Below are 17,016 nucleotides of genomic sequence, written 5' to 3' on the forward strand. Positions count from 1 at the left end.
CTCCCTGTGTGCAGTGATCCCATACAGCAGACCAAACCTCCTCGATACCTCCGCCTCCCCTCACACATATTAATCACACACACATTCTTCATGGCTTATTCTTCTCATTGTGTCTCTTAATGACCGAGCTATATTAAGGTTCAGGTTCAGTAGCGGGCATGTGATCCGATCAGAAAATGAATGATTGTACAAAGAAGTACTTTTAAAATCTTCAAGTATCAGATTTTTAAAATTAAAATCTTATAGACATCTACTGCTTGAAAAGATTGACATTGAAATCTACTCCCCTTTCATATGGAAGGATTTGATTTCATCTTAAAGGGTTACTTCACCCAAATAACAAAATTAAAAATGCATGAAAATGAATCTTGCCACACAAAGGGGTTTGTTCTTATTTGTCTAGGTTTTTATTTATCTACCTCTGAATTTTCTGCTATCTAATCCAGTGAGAGTGAAAATAAAAAGATCCACGGGTTGATTTTTAAATATTTTGAGTGACAAAAATCCACATTCTGGACATGCAATGTATGAATTTGGTTAACAATATGTTGCAATGAGAGAGATGTTGTCGATGATTTAGGGGACGGGAACCTTACAAGGCAATGGCTTCTACCTTTCAATCCTTTTTTTTTTTTTTTTCGGATGTTGTTGCTGATGTTTCAACATTGATGAAAGTGAAATCTGTTGTAATAACATGTCTGGAAAGAAGAAAAATAAACTAAATAAATAAATAAATAAAATGTATGCATCCTACCGAGTCTTTTTAATGCAAAAATGAACGGATCATAAAAATAAAAGAAAGAACTGGACAGTCTCCGGCGGTCTGAGCATCATGGTTGCTTCAGCTGATCCATGTTTTCATTGAAACATGGAGAATGTGGAGTTTGTCCCTCAACGCTTGCAGTAGCTCACACTGTAGATTACTGCATGTCAGTAACAAGTTATTTCTATGTACATGTGGCTATGATTATGTTATAAGACAAATTTTTAAAGATATAAATGATTTCATTCTGTGTGATACTAAAGATCACATCGACTTAATGAATAATTCTTGTATAATTTTTCGTTGTGATCTGCTTTTCAATTTTCTCATGCTGATCCTCTGATTCTTCAACCATCCCAGCTTTTATTGCACATGCACGCACGCACGCACGCACACACACACACACACACACACACACACACACACACACCTACACACAAACAACCAATACATCCCACGAGAATGAGAGGCCCTTCCTCTAACCCCGGCCGAGTCAGATTTGTTCCCTTGCTGACGGCCCCTCATCAGTCTTTTTGACAAAGTGTTTTCCACAGACCGTCTGATAATTAATGCTTGGAGCAGAGCGAGGAACACTCCGTCATCCCACCATGAGGTGTCAGCTAAAAGAAACCTTCCACCGTCTTCTCCGGGCCTCCCAGTTAGTTTCATTCATCAGTAGATTCTTGGTCTCAAACAGGAAAGAGAAAGTTTGAATCCAGCGCAGAGGAATGGTTTGAGATTGAAAAGTATGTGGAGAAAAATGTGGAATGTGAGAGAATTGTCCAGAATTATCTGATGTCCTCTTTAGAAAATACTGAACTTATCACATGACACATTAACCTTTGACATTTATGTACTCCCATTCATGGATTTCTTCAGTGAGGTAAATCTTTTGCTTAAAGTTAGGATTGTATTCGCAACCTTTCATTGGACATGTAAAATATGTTAACCAGAACAGTGTTTTCAATGTTCACCTCACTAGACCCATTCTTTGTGTTACCTCACTAACAGAAGAAGATGTGACCTTTAATGTCAGGTTGTTTCCTTAACAAAGATCCACACACGATGTTCTCACTACAGACATTAACTAGACAGAACTCTCCATAAGCTTGCATTTTGCTGTTGATGAAGAGTAGTTTCATCTCCAGTACAGCATCGTATCATAAACACATGTAATATTCATAAGTAGTGAAAATGTCTAATGGGTTAAAAGTACAATACCTCTTTATTGAGGAGAAATATAAAGCAGTCTGAGATGAAAATACTTTAGCACTATTACCACTAATTTCTACATAAATACAACAGCATTGCTTTCTAACACTGCTCTATTCTTGTCAGCTTGCTGCGTCACAATCACAGACCCACCAGTGTTTATCTGTTAACTTATTATGTTCTGCTTCAATGTCATTAAATGGACATTTCTTGAAAATATATTAGTTCAAATCTGGAGTCATAACAATAATCCCCCGTTGCCCCAGCGCTTGTAACATTACTCATGTCTACACCTCCCCAGACGTCTGATCTATTCATGTTTGGAAGGAGGCCTGAAACTTGAGTTTGATTCTACTCCTTTGACACTCAGGTGACTAAAGGAGTACAGTCCTGTGTTTCTCATCCTTCACAGCCAACCAACATCTGGTCATTCCCCTCCTTCTCTGATTTAGAGAAGGGTCATCCATACTTTCATTTCCTTGATGCAAAATTACTGCAATGCTGTTGATTTTGGTATTAGCAGATGAACTATTCTAAGACTGCAAGTGACCCAAAATGCTGCTACAAGGGTTCTAACAAGCAGGAAGTGAAGCGATTACATCACGGCAGTTGTTGATTTTAAGATTTTACTGCATGTTTTCAAAGCCGCGGATATCCTGGATCCTTCTTATGTTTCTGATCTACTTTTTCCTTATAAATCTGACCTCTCTATGAAATCCACTTAATGGTCCTTCCTTACGGTCACAAACTCAGTATTCACCGTTAAATACTTTCTGATAACCTGTAATGCATGGCTGTTCTGCAACAAATGATATTTCTTATATTTTTATTACATAGATATATTATTTTTAGCTATTTTTTATTGCGTGAAGTACTTACTGATTTGTTTTTAATAGTTGCCACGTAAATAAAAGTCATTTTCAGTGCAATATCCCATAAATGTTCAATACAAATGTGCATTTGTCACCGTCTCTGTTTTCCTTACTTTTTGGGAGATGTAACACACACTTCAATACACACTTCTACCCACAAACTGACCGATGCACAGTACCTACACACACAAGACCACTGTCATCAATCTGGGGAAAAACAGAATAATGTTGTGTGAGATAAATGCAAATGATAGTGGCTGTTTTAGTGAAATTAATGGCATAAACAGAAGAGAGTCACACTTTGATCTGGATTCAAGTAGAAAATAATTCCGTGTGTGTGTGTGTGTGTGTGTGTCTCAATTATATATTTTTATTCTTATTTAAAGTTTTACTTTAAATAAGAATGGTGAAACCAGAGTTTACCATGATAAGTGCAAGAACCCAAGAACTCTACTGAGTGAAACCCGCCCTCGAGTGACGAGTTGCTGCAACTGCAGGTAGGTCTCAAAGTGAATATGTGGGCCTGTAGGTGTACTGTACTTACATTTTTTACACAATGTCCAGCAATTACTTTCTGTCTGGAGGTGGACAAAAGTAATTTATTAAAATACATTCAAATGTCCTGTATAGTGTATCAAGACTGCAGTGACTGCAGGTTTGAAGTGTAATAATAAAAGTAAAGAAGGCATGAAAAATTGGTTAGCGAATTACAAAACTTTACTTTATAATGTCAACATGAAAAAGTGCACTGACTTAGTAGTCAAACATAAAAGTACAAATGAAAATGTGCTGCTTTTGCATGAATAAGTCGTTTTTGAACGTCTGAACGTGTGCAGCAAACTCAGTCCTACAAACAGTCCTAGTGGAATGCATGAAAACCAGCTGCGCCCACTTTGGAGGAAATGGATGACTTTGCAAGTCTAACAGGGCAATCGGGATTTCCCAGCTCAGTCTTACTGCCTGCAGCGATTCTTGAGATCAACAGCTTCCGTAGGATGAGCAGCACTTGTCTGGTCGTCCACTCCTGGGAAATCATATAAAATATATACGTACCTGCTTCTCCAGCATGTCCCCCCCCCCCAGTACCTTTGAACTGCGGTAAACTTCGTTATGATGTCAGGACAAAGGATGGATGAATGTTTTTATTATTTGAATTTGACCAGGATGAAAAAATTGAAAGATGCCATAGACCACATGTTCTCAAACACATAAATACCAAATTCACACACTACATACCATATTGGCCCGAATATAAGACGGTGTTTTTTGTATTGAAATAAGACTGAAAAAGTGGGGGTCGTCTTACATTCGGGGTCTAGACATTATACCCATTGAAAACGCTAGATAGCGCCAGATATCTTTAAAGCCAATGCTGAACTTAACTCCGCAGGTCAAAGCGAACCCCTGTCACGAAGAAGAAAAATAAAAATAGCGGTAGCACGAGGAAGAAAAATAAAAAATAGCGGTAAGAAAGAAAAGAGTATAAAATAAGAGAAGAGATAACAGAAAATGGAGAAACGTAACCGACAGCTGAGGAGAAGTTATGATGCAAACTTCAAGATGATGGTGATAAATGAGGCAGAGTCTTCAAACAATTGCAAAGTGATCGAATATATTGAATATATTGTTGTAATCATTTGTTTCAGATGTACTGTAATTATTTTCTGTATAAAAATTACATTTGGTGTTCAAAAAGTCTTTTTTCTAACTTGAGTCTTGAAAAAGAGGGGGTCATCTTATAATCAGGGTCGTCTTATATTCGGGCCAATACGGTATTACGCCATATATCAAGGGCCGGCAGTGGCCCAGTGATACAGCGGGTGGTAGAGCGGCTCGTCCAATACTTATTCCTAAAATCGGCGGTTTGATTCCCGCTCCCACCCAAAGAAACAGTGACAGTGGGAGGTGCCAGCTCACCTCGAGAGCACTGCCAAGGCGCCCTTGAGCACGGAACCGTCCCCCTTTACAAGTTTCTCATTTGGGCGCTCCACAAAGGAGCTGCCCGCTACTCTACCTCCCCTTGCATGCCTACAGGCCCCCCTGTGTGTATGTGCGTGTGTGCTACAGGGGCCTGTACAAACTAATATGTATGCATGCATTTGAAGTATTTACTAACTAGACTGTGCTCTTAATTTCCCTTCAGGGACCAGATCAGTTTTATAACCTTATGTACTATTAAATGAATATATCAATGGAGACAACACACACAAATTGTCATCACCTGATCATAAAATGTAATATTCCAGTGTACGTTATTATAGATCATTGTAAGGAATAATACCAAAATACCACATTACAATTTACTCCACTTACACTATTTAAGTGCCACTTGTTTTATATACAGTTTATTTTAGATTTCGGACCCTTTAGTCAAACCTTTAACATAATTGCAGATATATAATCTATCAAAAGAATATTTGTACAGAAACAAGCTCCATAATACTTGTCCTTCTCCACGACTGCAAATGAACACGTAATGGTGACGGACTGGTGATCAGTCTTCCTACCGACAGGTGGCGCTGCTTCGCGCCGGGAGTCCAGGAGTCCTCAGCCCGGTGTGCGAGCGAGGAAACATCAAAGTGAAAGTAGAGAAACTTTCAGGTTGGTGTGACCTGTTGTAGTTTAGATCCTTTCACACAAGGTATTGTAACTATCGTAATGTTTTACTCTCTAGTTCAGCATTTTCTTGTTCCCACGTAGTCGTATAGTCACGTGAGTGTAGCCTGACTGCGTAAAGTCAAAACTTTGTTCTTTGTGCCGCAGCTAGCCAGTGTGCTAACCAGATAGCTTGTCCAGGTAGTGCAAATCCATCCGGTAGCACTTAGCCGACGTAAGAATATCTTTGTGAACGACGCCTTCGTTGTTGTGAGTTTACGTTTGTACAGATAAAGTATGTCATACTTGCGTACCGTGAAGTTATTGTCAGTATATAGAGAGTGATGTAGTTGATTTCTGAGTTATTCAAGACACAATTTGGTATGTCTATTTGGTTTCTGCTGTTGGCCATTGATCTTGAGAGTGAATCCCTCTTGTGTTGACAGGACTGTTCCAGTGACGTGGAAAAATGGTGAGGAGCTGTTGTAACATCGTAATTATATCACCATGTTTTCATCAACTAATGTTTTTGTTGTTTTTTTCTTTTATAGTCTCGTAGATATGATTCCCGAACAACCATATTTTCCCCAGAGGGTGAGTATATTTTTAAACACCTAAATAGCAACTTGATTAAACGTAATTAAAATGATCTACTTTCTGACACACAGACCACAGCTACATAAGTTAAAGTAAAAGTTGTGAAGGGGATTCCGACCTTTTAGCTCGGCAGTGCGTTCGTTTGATGATCAGGGCAAACAGATGACTCTTGAGACAATGGTTGAAGTTCATGGTGCTTTACTTACAGAGCTCTGGGTCGTTCTCCAATACAACAAAGCATTGGTGCATGTGGTATGAGAAGGACAAGTTCTCATCTCAAGACAATGGTTGATGACAGATGACGATGACAGATTTTTTTGAAAACGCAACTTTCTAAAAACGCACCGAAAACGATTCGCTTTCACACGACAGCGTTTTCAAAAAAACCTCCGTCCACACGTAAACGTACCAGTGCATTTTCGAAGACGGCTATAAGCATGCCAAACCATGTGGTGGCAGTATTGAGTCAAATTTTATCCAATAAGAATCCTCCGTGTTTTGTTGTCACAACACATGGGCCCATAAATATGATGTCGCAGCGGTTTTCATCGCAGGCAAGACGTCAGTGTTTTTAAAAAGTCGCGGATACACCGTCCACACGACAACGCAGACCCAGCGTTTTTTTTAAAATCCACCTAGGCCAGCGTTTTCAAAAAAGTTGCGTTTTTGTTTCGGATATCTGCATTGTCGTGTGGATGGAAGGCGTAAACGCAACAAAAAAGTTGCGTTTTCAAAAAGTTCCGGCATCGTGTGGACGGGGCCTTTTACAGAGATGTAATTAAATTCAAAAGGGACAGTCTGAGAAACAAATAGTGAAGGGACAGTGTTAGAGACAAATGGTGAATGCATGATAACCTCAAGGTCCATAAACCACATCTTCGAAGGCTATGAAACTGAGGTTATTTAGCAAGTGTTAATTGTTAACAAAAGGACAAAGTGTGTGTGTGGGGTAAATCCTGTGGAAGGGATTAACCAAATGTTCTTCTAACCCTAAAGGTTAGAAGATCTTGATAATGTTAACAGTATTTCCTACGTAATAAACCTGAGCAATAAACCAGAACAACAACCCTGGAGAACAGACCTAAGGGTGGGATACAGATCAAAGGGTTTAAATGCTTTCCCATTTAAAGACCTGAATAATGAAACTAGTATTCCTTCAGTTGCTATTGGAATATTATAAGAAGGATAAGAAACACAAACAGCAAAAATGACCGTGTTCCGCTACTTAAGTTCTCAGTTTGCCAAGTAGGTTTTACAGATGAATAAATTATATATATATATATATATATATATATATATATATATATATATATATATATATATATATATATATATATACACACACACACACACACACTGTGTATATTATACAGTAATCATTTTGGGGATGGTTGCAGGACGCCTGTATCAGGTGGAGTATGCCATGGAAGCCATTGGTCATGCTGGGACGTGCCTTGGGATTCTAGCGAATGATGGCGTCTTGCTAGCTGCAGAGAGACGCAACATACACAAACTACTTGATGAGGTTTTCTTTACTGAGAAGATCTACAGGCTCAATGAGTGAGTGAACTGATTCACAGAAGACTACTCTATCCAATATGTATCCATTGCATCAAGTACCTAATTCATCCTTTTTTCTAACCTTTGTGCTGTGATCTCCTTTATGAATCGTTTTGTCAGGGACTTAGCCTGCAGTGTTGCTGGGATCACATCAGATGCTAATGTTTTGACAAATGAGTTGCGACTAATTGCACAAAGGTGAGTTTCAAAACCTGAATGGATGTTTTAGTGAGCTTGTTAGTTTACATCGTTTACATGCAAGTTTTTGTGTTAAATGAATTCAATTTGAATTGTAAATCTAACATATACTAGTATTTATTGTTTTGCTTCAGTTTACCCATTTGTTACGTGTAAACCAAACCTTGATCGGAGTAATTTGTCTTCAGATATTTGTTGCAGTACCAGGAGCTGATACCCTGTGAACAGTTGGTGACTACGCTCTGTGACATCAAGCAGGCATACACACAGTTTGGTGGTAAGATGGACAGCAGTGGTTTTTCTTTGATATCCACACATTATTTATCTCAACATATATAATTTGTATGATCAGCGTTGTCCACCCAAGACGTTTTTAAAACACTCAATTCTTATTTTATAGATAAGTTTGACAAATGTTGCACATTCTCATTTTCTGTTAAGACACAGATGTGTTTCAGCATTTTGTAACGGACGTGTGTTTGGACAGGGAAGAGGCCATTTGGTGTTTCTCTGCTGTACATGGGCTGGGACAAACACTATGGTTTCCAGCTGTACCAAAGTGACCCCAGTGGAAACTATGGAGGCTGGAAGGCAACTTGTATCGGCAACAACAGCGCTGTGAGTCTGAAGTGACCATGAAGATCTATGATATGAGTAACTTCATTGATTTGAATGTAGCTAGCTTAACTTTAGCTTCAATAAGCTGAGAGGAGAAGAAATATCTTCACCAATGTTTACTCCTTTTTACTGGACCACTGCTCCCATTGCATTGAAATCACAGCAGATAAACTCTCTTTTTTTTTTACTATATAAGGATAATTGCTTATAATCAGAGTAATGGATACCTCATTAGGCATTTTCTGATTCTGATGAGTATAAATTTGCAGTTTCATGCTTTATTTTGTCTGACATTATTTAGGCTTACGATTTTGTTAGCAGAGGGCCCTGTTCTTTCTCGAAGTATAGCTAGTAAGGTTGGTCTAATGAAGACATATACCAATTCCAATTCCCCCCTGAGCCCGAGCATCTGTTCATATCCATCCATTTTGTGTACTCTCAAGTTGGGTAGTGTTATCGACTGATGATGTGACAAGTGGAATCCTGTTTCCTAGGTGAAGGCTTCAATCACTATCCCTCATAACTATATTTACAGGGTCAGGTCAAAATGTAAGGGATAGGGTTAAAAAGTGGAATTGGGATTGGACCCTACTGTCAGAAATAGAAATGTTTCTAACTGAAAAGATTGAAGCAGAGCAATTCGTCCACCGTGGCTTATGCTCTTCCTCTGTGTGTTTTTAAATATGATGACTTCCTGGCTTCAGGCTGCAGTGTCCATGTTGAAGCAGGACTACAAGGAGGGAGAGATGACTCTGTCGTCTGCTCTGGCTTTGGCTATCAAAGTTCTCAACAAAACCATGGATGTCAGCAAACTCTCAGCAGAAAAAGGTGAATTTCAGAAACACTTTTCTTGCTTTATTATTCTTAATTGATATCATTGCAGCTCATAACTGGCATTCCCTTACTGCATTTAAAATAGTACATCAGGGGTAACTGTGTAAAAAATGACACCAGCCAATTATTACATTCAGATGAATGGCTTATGAAGTAGGTTTGTAAACGCTCTAAAATTTTAAGTAGTGCCTTGTAGACACATTGTAACAGGTAGTCAGTAGTTTCTTTATTGATTGTTGACTGCCTTGTTGTTTACAATATTCTGGCTTTAGGTAGTAACATAATGCCGTTTTATGTTGACTTCAGTGGAAATCGCTACTCTAACGCGTGAAGATGGGAAAACGAAAATAAAGGTGCTGAAGCAGAAGGAAGTCGAGGAGCTCATCAAGCGACACGAGGCTGAGGAGGCCAAGGCAGAGAAGGACAAAAAGGAGAAGGAACAGAAAGAGAAGGATAAATGAACAAAATAGTTTTTTTTCCTAAATAAGATAAGATAAAACTTTATTTGTCCCACAGTGGGGAAATTTACATGATTGCGGCAGAAAAGACGAGAGGTTCAAACATATATGCATCAGTCAAACATACAGTACATACATACATAAGGATATACATACATATTAACAATTTACAAACTACAGTGGTCATCCAGATTGTGTGAGTGATTATAATGTTTGTGTAGGTTCTCAGTTATCCAGGTTATGGTTAACCAAAGCTGTTTAAATTAATCCACTGGAATTTAAGAAAGTTTCATGAAAAAGTTTCGCCTCTCATCTGAGAGACTTCTTCAGTTCTGATTATAATGATAATAATAATAATAATGGATTTGATTTATATAGCGCTTTTCTGGACACTCAAAGACACTTTACATTGGATCAATTATTCATTCACTCCTCATTCATACTGGGTAATGGTAAGCTGTGCATGTACCCACAGCTGCTTTGGGAAACTCACGGAAGCATGGCTGCCAATCCATGCCTGCGGCCCCTTTGACCAACTCTGGAGTAATCACGCACTTTCACTCAAGGAGGCAAGGAGGGTAAGGTGTCTTGCCCAAGGGCACAACGACAAGTGACTAGGAGAGCGGGAAACGAACCGCCCATCCTACACTCATTGGACGACCTGCTCTACCACTGAGCTACTGCTGCCCCATAATGATTGTGTGTGGTCGACTGGGAGCAGTGCTGGTTATACATTCTTACAGCCATAGGAAGGAAAGACTTTAGGTGAAGCAGCCTATCACTGAAGGAGCTCTCCAGTGATCTTAACGTGCCTTTGCAGGGGTTGGGAGTCATTCTTCGTCATGAATGACAGCTTGGCTGTCGTCCTCTCTTCCACCACCTCCACTGAGTCCAGGGGACATCCTAGGACAGAGTTAGCCTTTTTAATCAGCCTGTTCAGTCTCCTGTCAGCTGCAGTTATGCTGCTCCACCAGCAGACCACCCCATGGACAATAACAGAGGCCACCACGGTGTCATAAGAGGTCTTCAGGAGTGCCCCCTGCACACCAAAAGACCTCAGCCTCCTGAACAGATGGAGTCTGCTCTGAACTGTTTTGTAAAGTGTTTTTATGTTGGTCAGTCCAGTTTATGTGTTCAGGTGAACACCCACGTACTTACAAGACATCACCATCTCAATGTCCATTTCCTGGATGTTCACCGGTGTCACTGGGCAGAGTGCTTGTCTGTCAAAATCCACTACCAGTGTGTATCTGGATGTGGTTCCGCTGGCAGCCAGTCCACAAAGTCCTGGGTCAGTTCTCTGTACTCCCTGTCGTCCCCATCTGTGATGAGGCCGACGATTGACGAGAGTGAAGAGGAACGGAGCTAGGACTGTTCCCTGTGGGCTCCAGTGCTGCAGACAACTGTGTTTGACACACAGTCCCGGGTCCTCACAAACTATAGGCGGTTGGTCAAGTAATCTAAAATCCAGTCCACGAGGTGATGTTGAGGTCTTTGGGGTTAAGAGTCTTCTTCTTTCTTCTTCACTGAAAGGTTTCCTTGACAGCAGGAGTTGACAAAACATTTCCGGCTCATGGTCCACCGGCTTGAACTTCCCTCTATTTCTACTGTAAATTCCCCTTAAAATTCTGCCACACATTAGAACCAGAGAGTAAAGAACTGAACTTGATGCAAAAGAGGAATAAACCGTATCTGTTCAGATTAGATTAATCAGCTGTGTCATCTATAAGGAGGAGAAAGATGGATCTTATAGAGGTGTGGTGGGATTTAGGGTTCAGTCTCTGTCAATGATGACGAGTCTTCCTCTTTTGCTTCAACAGTGGTTGTCTGGGTGTAAAAAAAAATCACTTATAACGTCCCAAAAGAGCTTCGAAATCAGTCTTCTCAAAACCAAAAGTGTTAAGTTCATATTGACATTCATGTTAATGACGACCATGAGTCTTCCTCCTCTGTTTTGAAAGTCTTCTCCACCAGCTCTTCTTTTCCTTTAAGACCTCCTGAAGGGAAAACATGTTAGACTTCACCTCAAATCTGCCTGTTTGGGGCTCACTGCCCCCCTTCCCCCAGTGACTGTTTGAAATAAATATCTAACACAACACATTATTTATGGTTGTGCCTCGTCCTGTAATGACAATTGAAGTAATCATGATTTGTCAAATTTTTAAACAGGTTATGAGAACAAACATCCATTTGGTAAAAGTGTAGAGGATACAGGTGTCTGGATGAAATAATGTATGTGCGTCAGGCTGCAGCAACCTCTGTCGTCATGACAAGAACAGACCGTCGGACAAAAAGCTTTCATAAAATGTGGAAATCTACACAGCTGTGACCTGAGACAGCTGTCCTGTGGACCAGAGATGTTCTCTAAGACTCGGCGCTCCTCGCTTTCGGACAGACTCTCAGGCAGGATGTATCCCGGTTCTGTCTTGGCCTTCCTGGCTCTCTTACGGTTCCCGTCTCTCTTCCCCGACACTTTCTTCCAGAACTCAACCCCCAGAGCACCAAACCTCTTCTGGCTGTCATCTAGACCCATCTGGGCATCACTTGATCAGCTATTAAAGTCAGTTTAATTCAAAATAAAACTACAAACTCATGTTCAGCGTGATCAGAGGCAGATCACCGGCAGCTGGCTGAGTTGCAGGTGGTGCTGGAGCTCCAAAAGGTTCTCATCCCTCTCAGAGAGACGTTCTTGAAGGATGAGGTCTCTTACATTCCACAGGCGGAACTTCTCCGCCTGTGGAGACAGTTTGCTCCTTCAGCTCTCTTCTCTCTGTGTAAGATCACGGAGGTGGCGTTCTTCGGCTTCAGACAGTTTCTCGTGGAACTCAACCTCCAGAGCACTAATCCTCATCTGTGTGTCACATGATCACATATTATTGTTAGTTCAAACTGCACCTTTGACCTGAAACTTCCAGGAATGAATCATCAGACTATGATGATGTGAGCAGCTCACCTGCAGCTGGCTGCGCTCCTCCTTAAAGCATTGGAGATCCTCCTTCTGGGTTTCAAAGGAGTTATAAATGTTCTCCGCCAGCCTGTAGAAGTCCTCCATATCATTCTTCACCATTTGGAATCGACAGGCCTTCTTCTCCAAGGCGGCGCAATGCCGGAACAGCAGGCCCATCTACCAGTCCCTCAATTCTATCGCGTTTGAAGATTGAGCTTGGCGTTGGCGTGCAAGGCCGTACTTGACCTTCATCAAGAAGAACATGTGAAGATTTGCTATCACCATCTCTCTTCATCTTCAAAAGCCTCATTCTTTCTCCAAATGGGTGTTGAAGCCATGGAAACATTTCCTGGATGTTCACAGGGGAAAGTGCTCGCCTGTCAGTTCTCTGTACTCCTTGTCGTCCCCATCTGTGATGAGGCCGACGATTGACGAGGGTGAAGAGGAACGGAGCCAGGACTGTTCCCTGTGGGCTCCAGTGTTGCAGACAACTGTGTTTGACACACAGTCCCAAGTCCTCACAAACTACAGGCAGTTGGTCAAGTAATCTACAATCCAGTCCACGAGGTGATGTTGAGGTCCTTGGGGTGAAGAGTCTTCTTCTGTCTTCTTCACTGCAAGGTGTTCTTGACAGCAGGAGTTGACAAAACATTCCTGGCTCATGGTCTCCTGTACTCAGTTTAACTATCAGTTTTGCAGGATAGAGACATTTTGCCTTAATATCCATTCCTTTAAGCTGCTTGATGACTTCATGGATGATTACTCTTCTGAATTACTAGTCGTTTCTTCAGTTAGTCAGGAGAGTAATCGTGGTCAAAGAAGATCTGTTGACTGTGGAATAGGATGTTTTCTTGACTCCATGCCAGCCGTATAAGATTAAAGATTAAATTCACTTTATTCATCCTTCAGTGGGGAAATTCTCTTTTCACTCTCAGTACATGCATATATATGTGTGTGTGTGTGTGTGTGTGTGTGTGTGTGTGTGTGTGTGTGTGTGTGTGTGTGTGTGTTGTGTACCCCTGAAACACAACACACTAGGTGCCTGTAGGCATGCAATTAGTCCAAGTAGTACAGGGGAGGCAGAGTGACGGATCGTGATTTTGGGGTGCGTCCCAAGTGAGCAGCTTGCAGGGGGGGACATTAGTGACTGGGAGGTAACCTGACACCTCCCACAGTCAGCTCACACTCTGAGGATGTCTGGCAGGAGCGGAAATCGAACCACTGACGTCTGGGCGATGTCTGGTCGTAAGATGTCCGCTCTACCGCTGAGCCACTGCCGTCCCAGTGGCAGTATAACTGCATTTTTTACAGCCGCATCCAGAAATGTCATAATAATCGATCTGGGAGGGACTGTGGGGTCTTGAGGTTGAGACGGGAGAACGATGTGCCCTTTTAATCCTTTTGTCCATCTCTGGTGGTAGTTTGAGCATCGTCTGCAATAGTTCTTTCACAAATCCAGCTGTGTTTCCTCCTTCGCTTCCTTTTAGTACCTTGAAAATTCTCAGGTTATTCCTTCTCAGCCTATTTTGGAGGTCGTCGCAAATGTTTGATAGATCAATATCACGGTGCATTAGGTATCACAACGCCTTCTTTTGTCGCATCACTGTATGTTCCCATATTGATAACATATCCATCCTCATATTTTACAAATGGGCAATTAAAATGTAAAGTTCAGTGGCTCAAGTATCACACAGTTGATTATTATAATCAGAACAATTCACTTTTCTCAAGTTTGTTTTTATGAAGTATGCTATTTTGTTTTCTACATGAGAATAAGTGTACTTTAAAATAAATCCATAAAAAAGTTTTGGTTGGAGTGAAATAAACCAATGTCCACATGAACTTAGAAGTTTTGAGAAGAACGATTTCAAAGATCTTTTAGGATGTTTAAGTGATCTTGTTTAGTTTTACCCCCAGACAACCACACGCACGTACAGCCTTGTCTACACACTTCACTGTGATGATCTGTAATGACGCCTAAACATCCACTTACACTCATTATATGATGTACAAATACACTCATTATATGATATACAACCACATTCATGAGCTGTATATTGATTTTCCATAAATGTTATTTCATTATAATTACAGACACATGTATGTAGACATTGGTTACTTTTTATCGCTGCATAAACTTTTTTTTTTTCAACTGTTAATATAGTTCCTTGCTTATTTATATCTATCTTTGTTGTGACTTTGTTGTTCCTAAATGTAACTATAAGATTACTGTTCTTTCTATTTTCTTAAGCACAAAAATCCGATGCCTTGTTTATAGAATAATATTTTGATTTGTAATGATGATGATGATCATAATATACTGTAAATATGGCCTCACCTGCTGTCACAAAAGAAAAAAAATGAAAAATGGAACAAATAAATTAAATTGTTATATTTATCCAGTGATGTGTATTATAAAGTTATTTCCATTTACTTACTTACTCCTTGTGCGCCTAGTGGCACATAGGCTATTGGAATGCTTTCTCAAAATCATTGAAGTTGATGATTTTTCTCTGCCACAGATATGGTCAATACAGCTTTTATTTTTCCTAAATCCTGCCTGTTCCTTCCTTAATATGTTTCCACTGCTGTTTGCATTATGTTCATCAATATTTTGCAGAGTATTTTGCTTGGTAAGGAAAGTAATGTAATTCCCCTCCAGCTGTTGCACTGGGTATCCTGATGATGGTTCCTTCTTGCCAAGTATTTGGAATGGATATAAATGTTAGCTGCAAAGATCGGGTCAGCTTTAAATAGCTCTGTTGATAGTCTGTCATTTCCTGGAGCTTTGTTGATTTTCCGTTTAACGTCACCAATTTTAGGTTACTTTCACTCAAAATCGCTGAATTTTCACATTATTGCTGAAATACTGAGAAGAGACCTGCAGTGAGGCACCGGCCAGCCGAGCCTCACCATGGATTGCGCAATGGCTCAGCTAGCTGTGCTGGTATGCTATACAGTGAGACTGTATATCTCTCTGTATGTCGCTATTTAAATGTCCAAACACGTTTGCTCTATGAAGTAAATTTCCATTATTTAGATAATATATATACGTAATGTACAATGTTTTTTTGTCAACAACTGCATGTGTGTGATGATGTACTTATATGATAATGCACCATTTTTAACACTTTGAATTACAACTTATAATTCACTATTGTAAATCACCACTTTTTAATTAGTGTGCCTGTTAAACCATATTTACCTTGCAGATAACACAATAACTTACAACATTCCTAAATGTGACCTCTGACTGAAGAATTATGTAATTCTGCCAGCATGTCCTTGAGTGGATCCTGCAGCTGCGAGATAGTAGAGTGAGCCTCCCCAGAACATGAAATAAAAAATAACAAAGTGAGAATATGGAGAACACCTTGCGTTGGCACCTCTGATAGGATGAGAGTTAGATCATCCCATGTTTAGTTGACACCTACTAGAATGGATGTAAATATTGTATGTGTATTATGGTTCTTTGCACACAGCTTGCAGTCTCTTTCCTGTTAGTCTCTGTGCCCAGGAATTTCTGCTAATAAAGTACTTTCTGTTTTGCAACTTTACTTGGTTTTGTCCTGTTAATAATTCAACTTCGAAAAGAAATTGTCCTAGTTCAAGATCAACGAACACGCCGAAGGGCCTCGAGGTCAGCCATCCTCCTGGACCAGGTTTTCCGGCCTTTCCTTCAGTTGGTGACCCCGACGTGATCTTGACTGGACTTTTGACCGATGGAGACAGCATCCAAGGGTACCCAAATAAGGTAAGAGGAATTTTATCCTCACACGGATTTGTCTCTGTCTGTTGAAGTGCTGTTAAGATCCACCAACTTCAATTTGATCCCGTTTAAATCATTTTACATTCGGACAACAAGTGAAGTTTGCAAACTCTTTAAAACAGATCTGTTGAATTGTGTCATGTTAAAAGATTATATGCAGTGACAGTGTTTTCGGACAGTTATCTTTTACATCACGGCGGCGTCCGTGCTGGCCACTACAAGTAAATTTCTGGCAGGTAGTGGTACTCAGTGGGGTTGAGACATTTATACCCACTATTTTAAATTAACGGTCACTCTAAGAGTCGGTGCGGGTTGCACTGGTCTATTGACACGTAGATCCCAGTGTTAAAGCCCTCTATTGGCAAAACGTCTGAAATTCTTCCATTACGGAGGTGACTGAGAGGTTAAGCGGTAAGGGCTAACCTGCGCGCTATAATAGTAAATAAAGGGAGTGGGCGTACTACCCGATGACATAATTTTCTCTATTTAAAACTATTGAATACAAATACCAGGAGTGGGCGTGCTACCTGACGCTAAACTTAATTTTATTTCGGGAAATTGAACATAAATACCAGAAGTGGGCGTACTCTGAC

General features: G+C 40.3%; 1 protein-coding gene across 2 annotated transcripts; it reads left to right on the forward strand.

Annotated features, from left to right (window-relative positions):
- Positions 1-5,382: 5,382 nt before the first annotated feature.
- On the forward strand, positions 5,383-15,299 carry LOC137597514 (proteasome subunit alpha type-4-like). 2 transcript variants are annotated; one of them, XM_068318345.1, is made up of 9 exons: positions 5,383-5,448; positions 5,889-5,914; positions 5,994-6,036; positions 7,437-7,599; positions 7,720-7,797; positions 7,986-8,074; positions 8,285-8,415; positions 9,120-9,243; positions 9,556-15,299. In XM_068318345.1, the coding sequence occupies exons 2-9, from the start codon at positions 5,912-5,914 to the stop codon at positions 9,708-9,710; spliced, it is 786 nt and encodes a 261-aa protein (XP_068174446.1). In that variant the 5' UTR covers positions 5,383-5,448; positions 5,889-5,911; the 3' UTR covers positions 9,711-15,299. The 2 variants fall into 2 exon arrangements, with proteins under 2 accessions (XP_068174446.1, XP_068174445.1); XM_068318344.1 differs by having other exon boundaries at positions 5,400-5,488.
- The last annotated feature ends 1,717 nt before the right edge of the window (positions 15,300-17,016 follow it).

This window comes from Antennarius striatus, chromosome 1 (assembly GCF_040054535.1).
Source record: "Antennarius striatus isolate MH-2024 chromosome 1, ASM4005453v1, whole genome shotgun sequence".
Classification (NCBI taxonomy): domain Eukaryota; kingdom Metazoa; phylum Chordata; class Actinopteri; order Lophiiformes; family Antennariidae; genus Antennarius; species Antennarius striatus.

What these genes read in the sequence shown, in the direction of transcription:
- LOC137597514 (XM_068318345.1), top strand. An exon ending in GGCATACACACAGTTTGGTG is followed by an intron (nt 8,075 to 8,284) that starts GTAAGATGGACA and finishes GTGTTTGGACAG; the next exon opens with GGAAGAGGCCATTTGGTGTT. An exon ending in GTATCGGCAACAACAGCGCT is followed by an intron (nt 8,416 to 9,119) that starts GTGAGTCTGAAG and finishes TCCTGGCTTCAG; the next exon opens with GCTGCAGTGTCCATGTTGAA.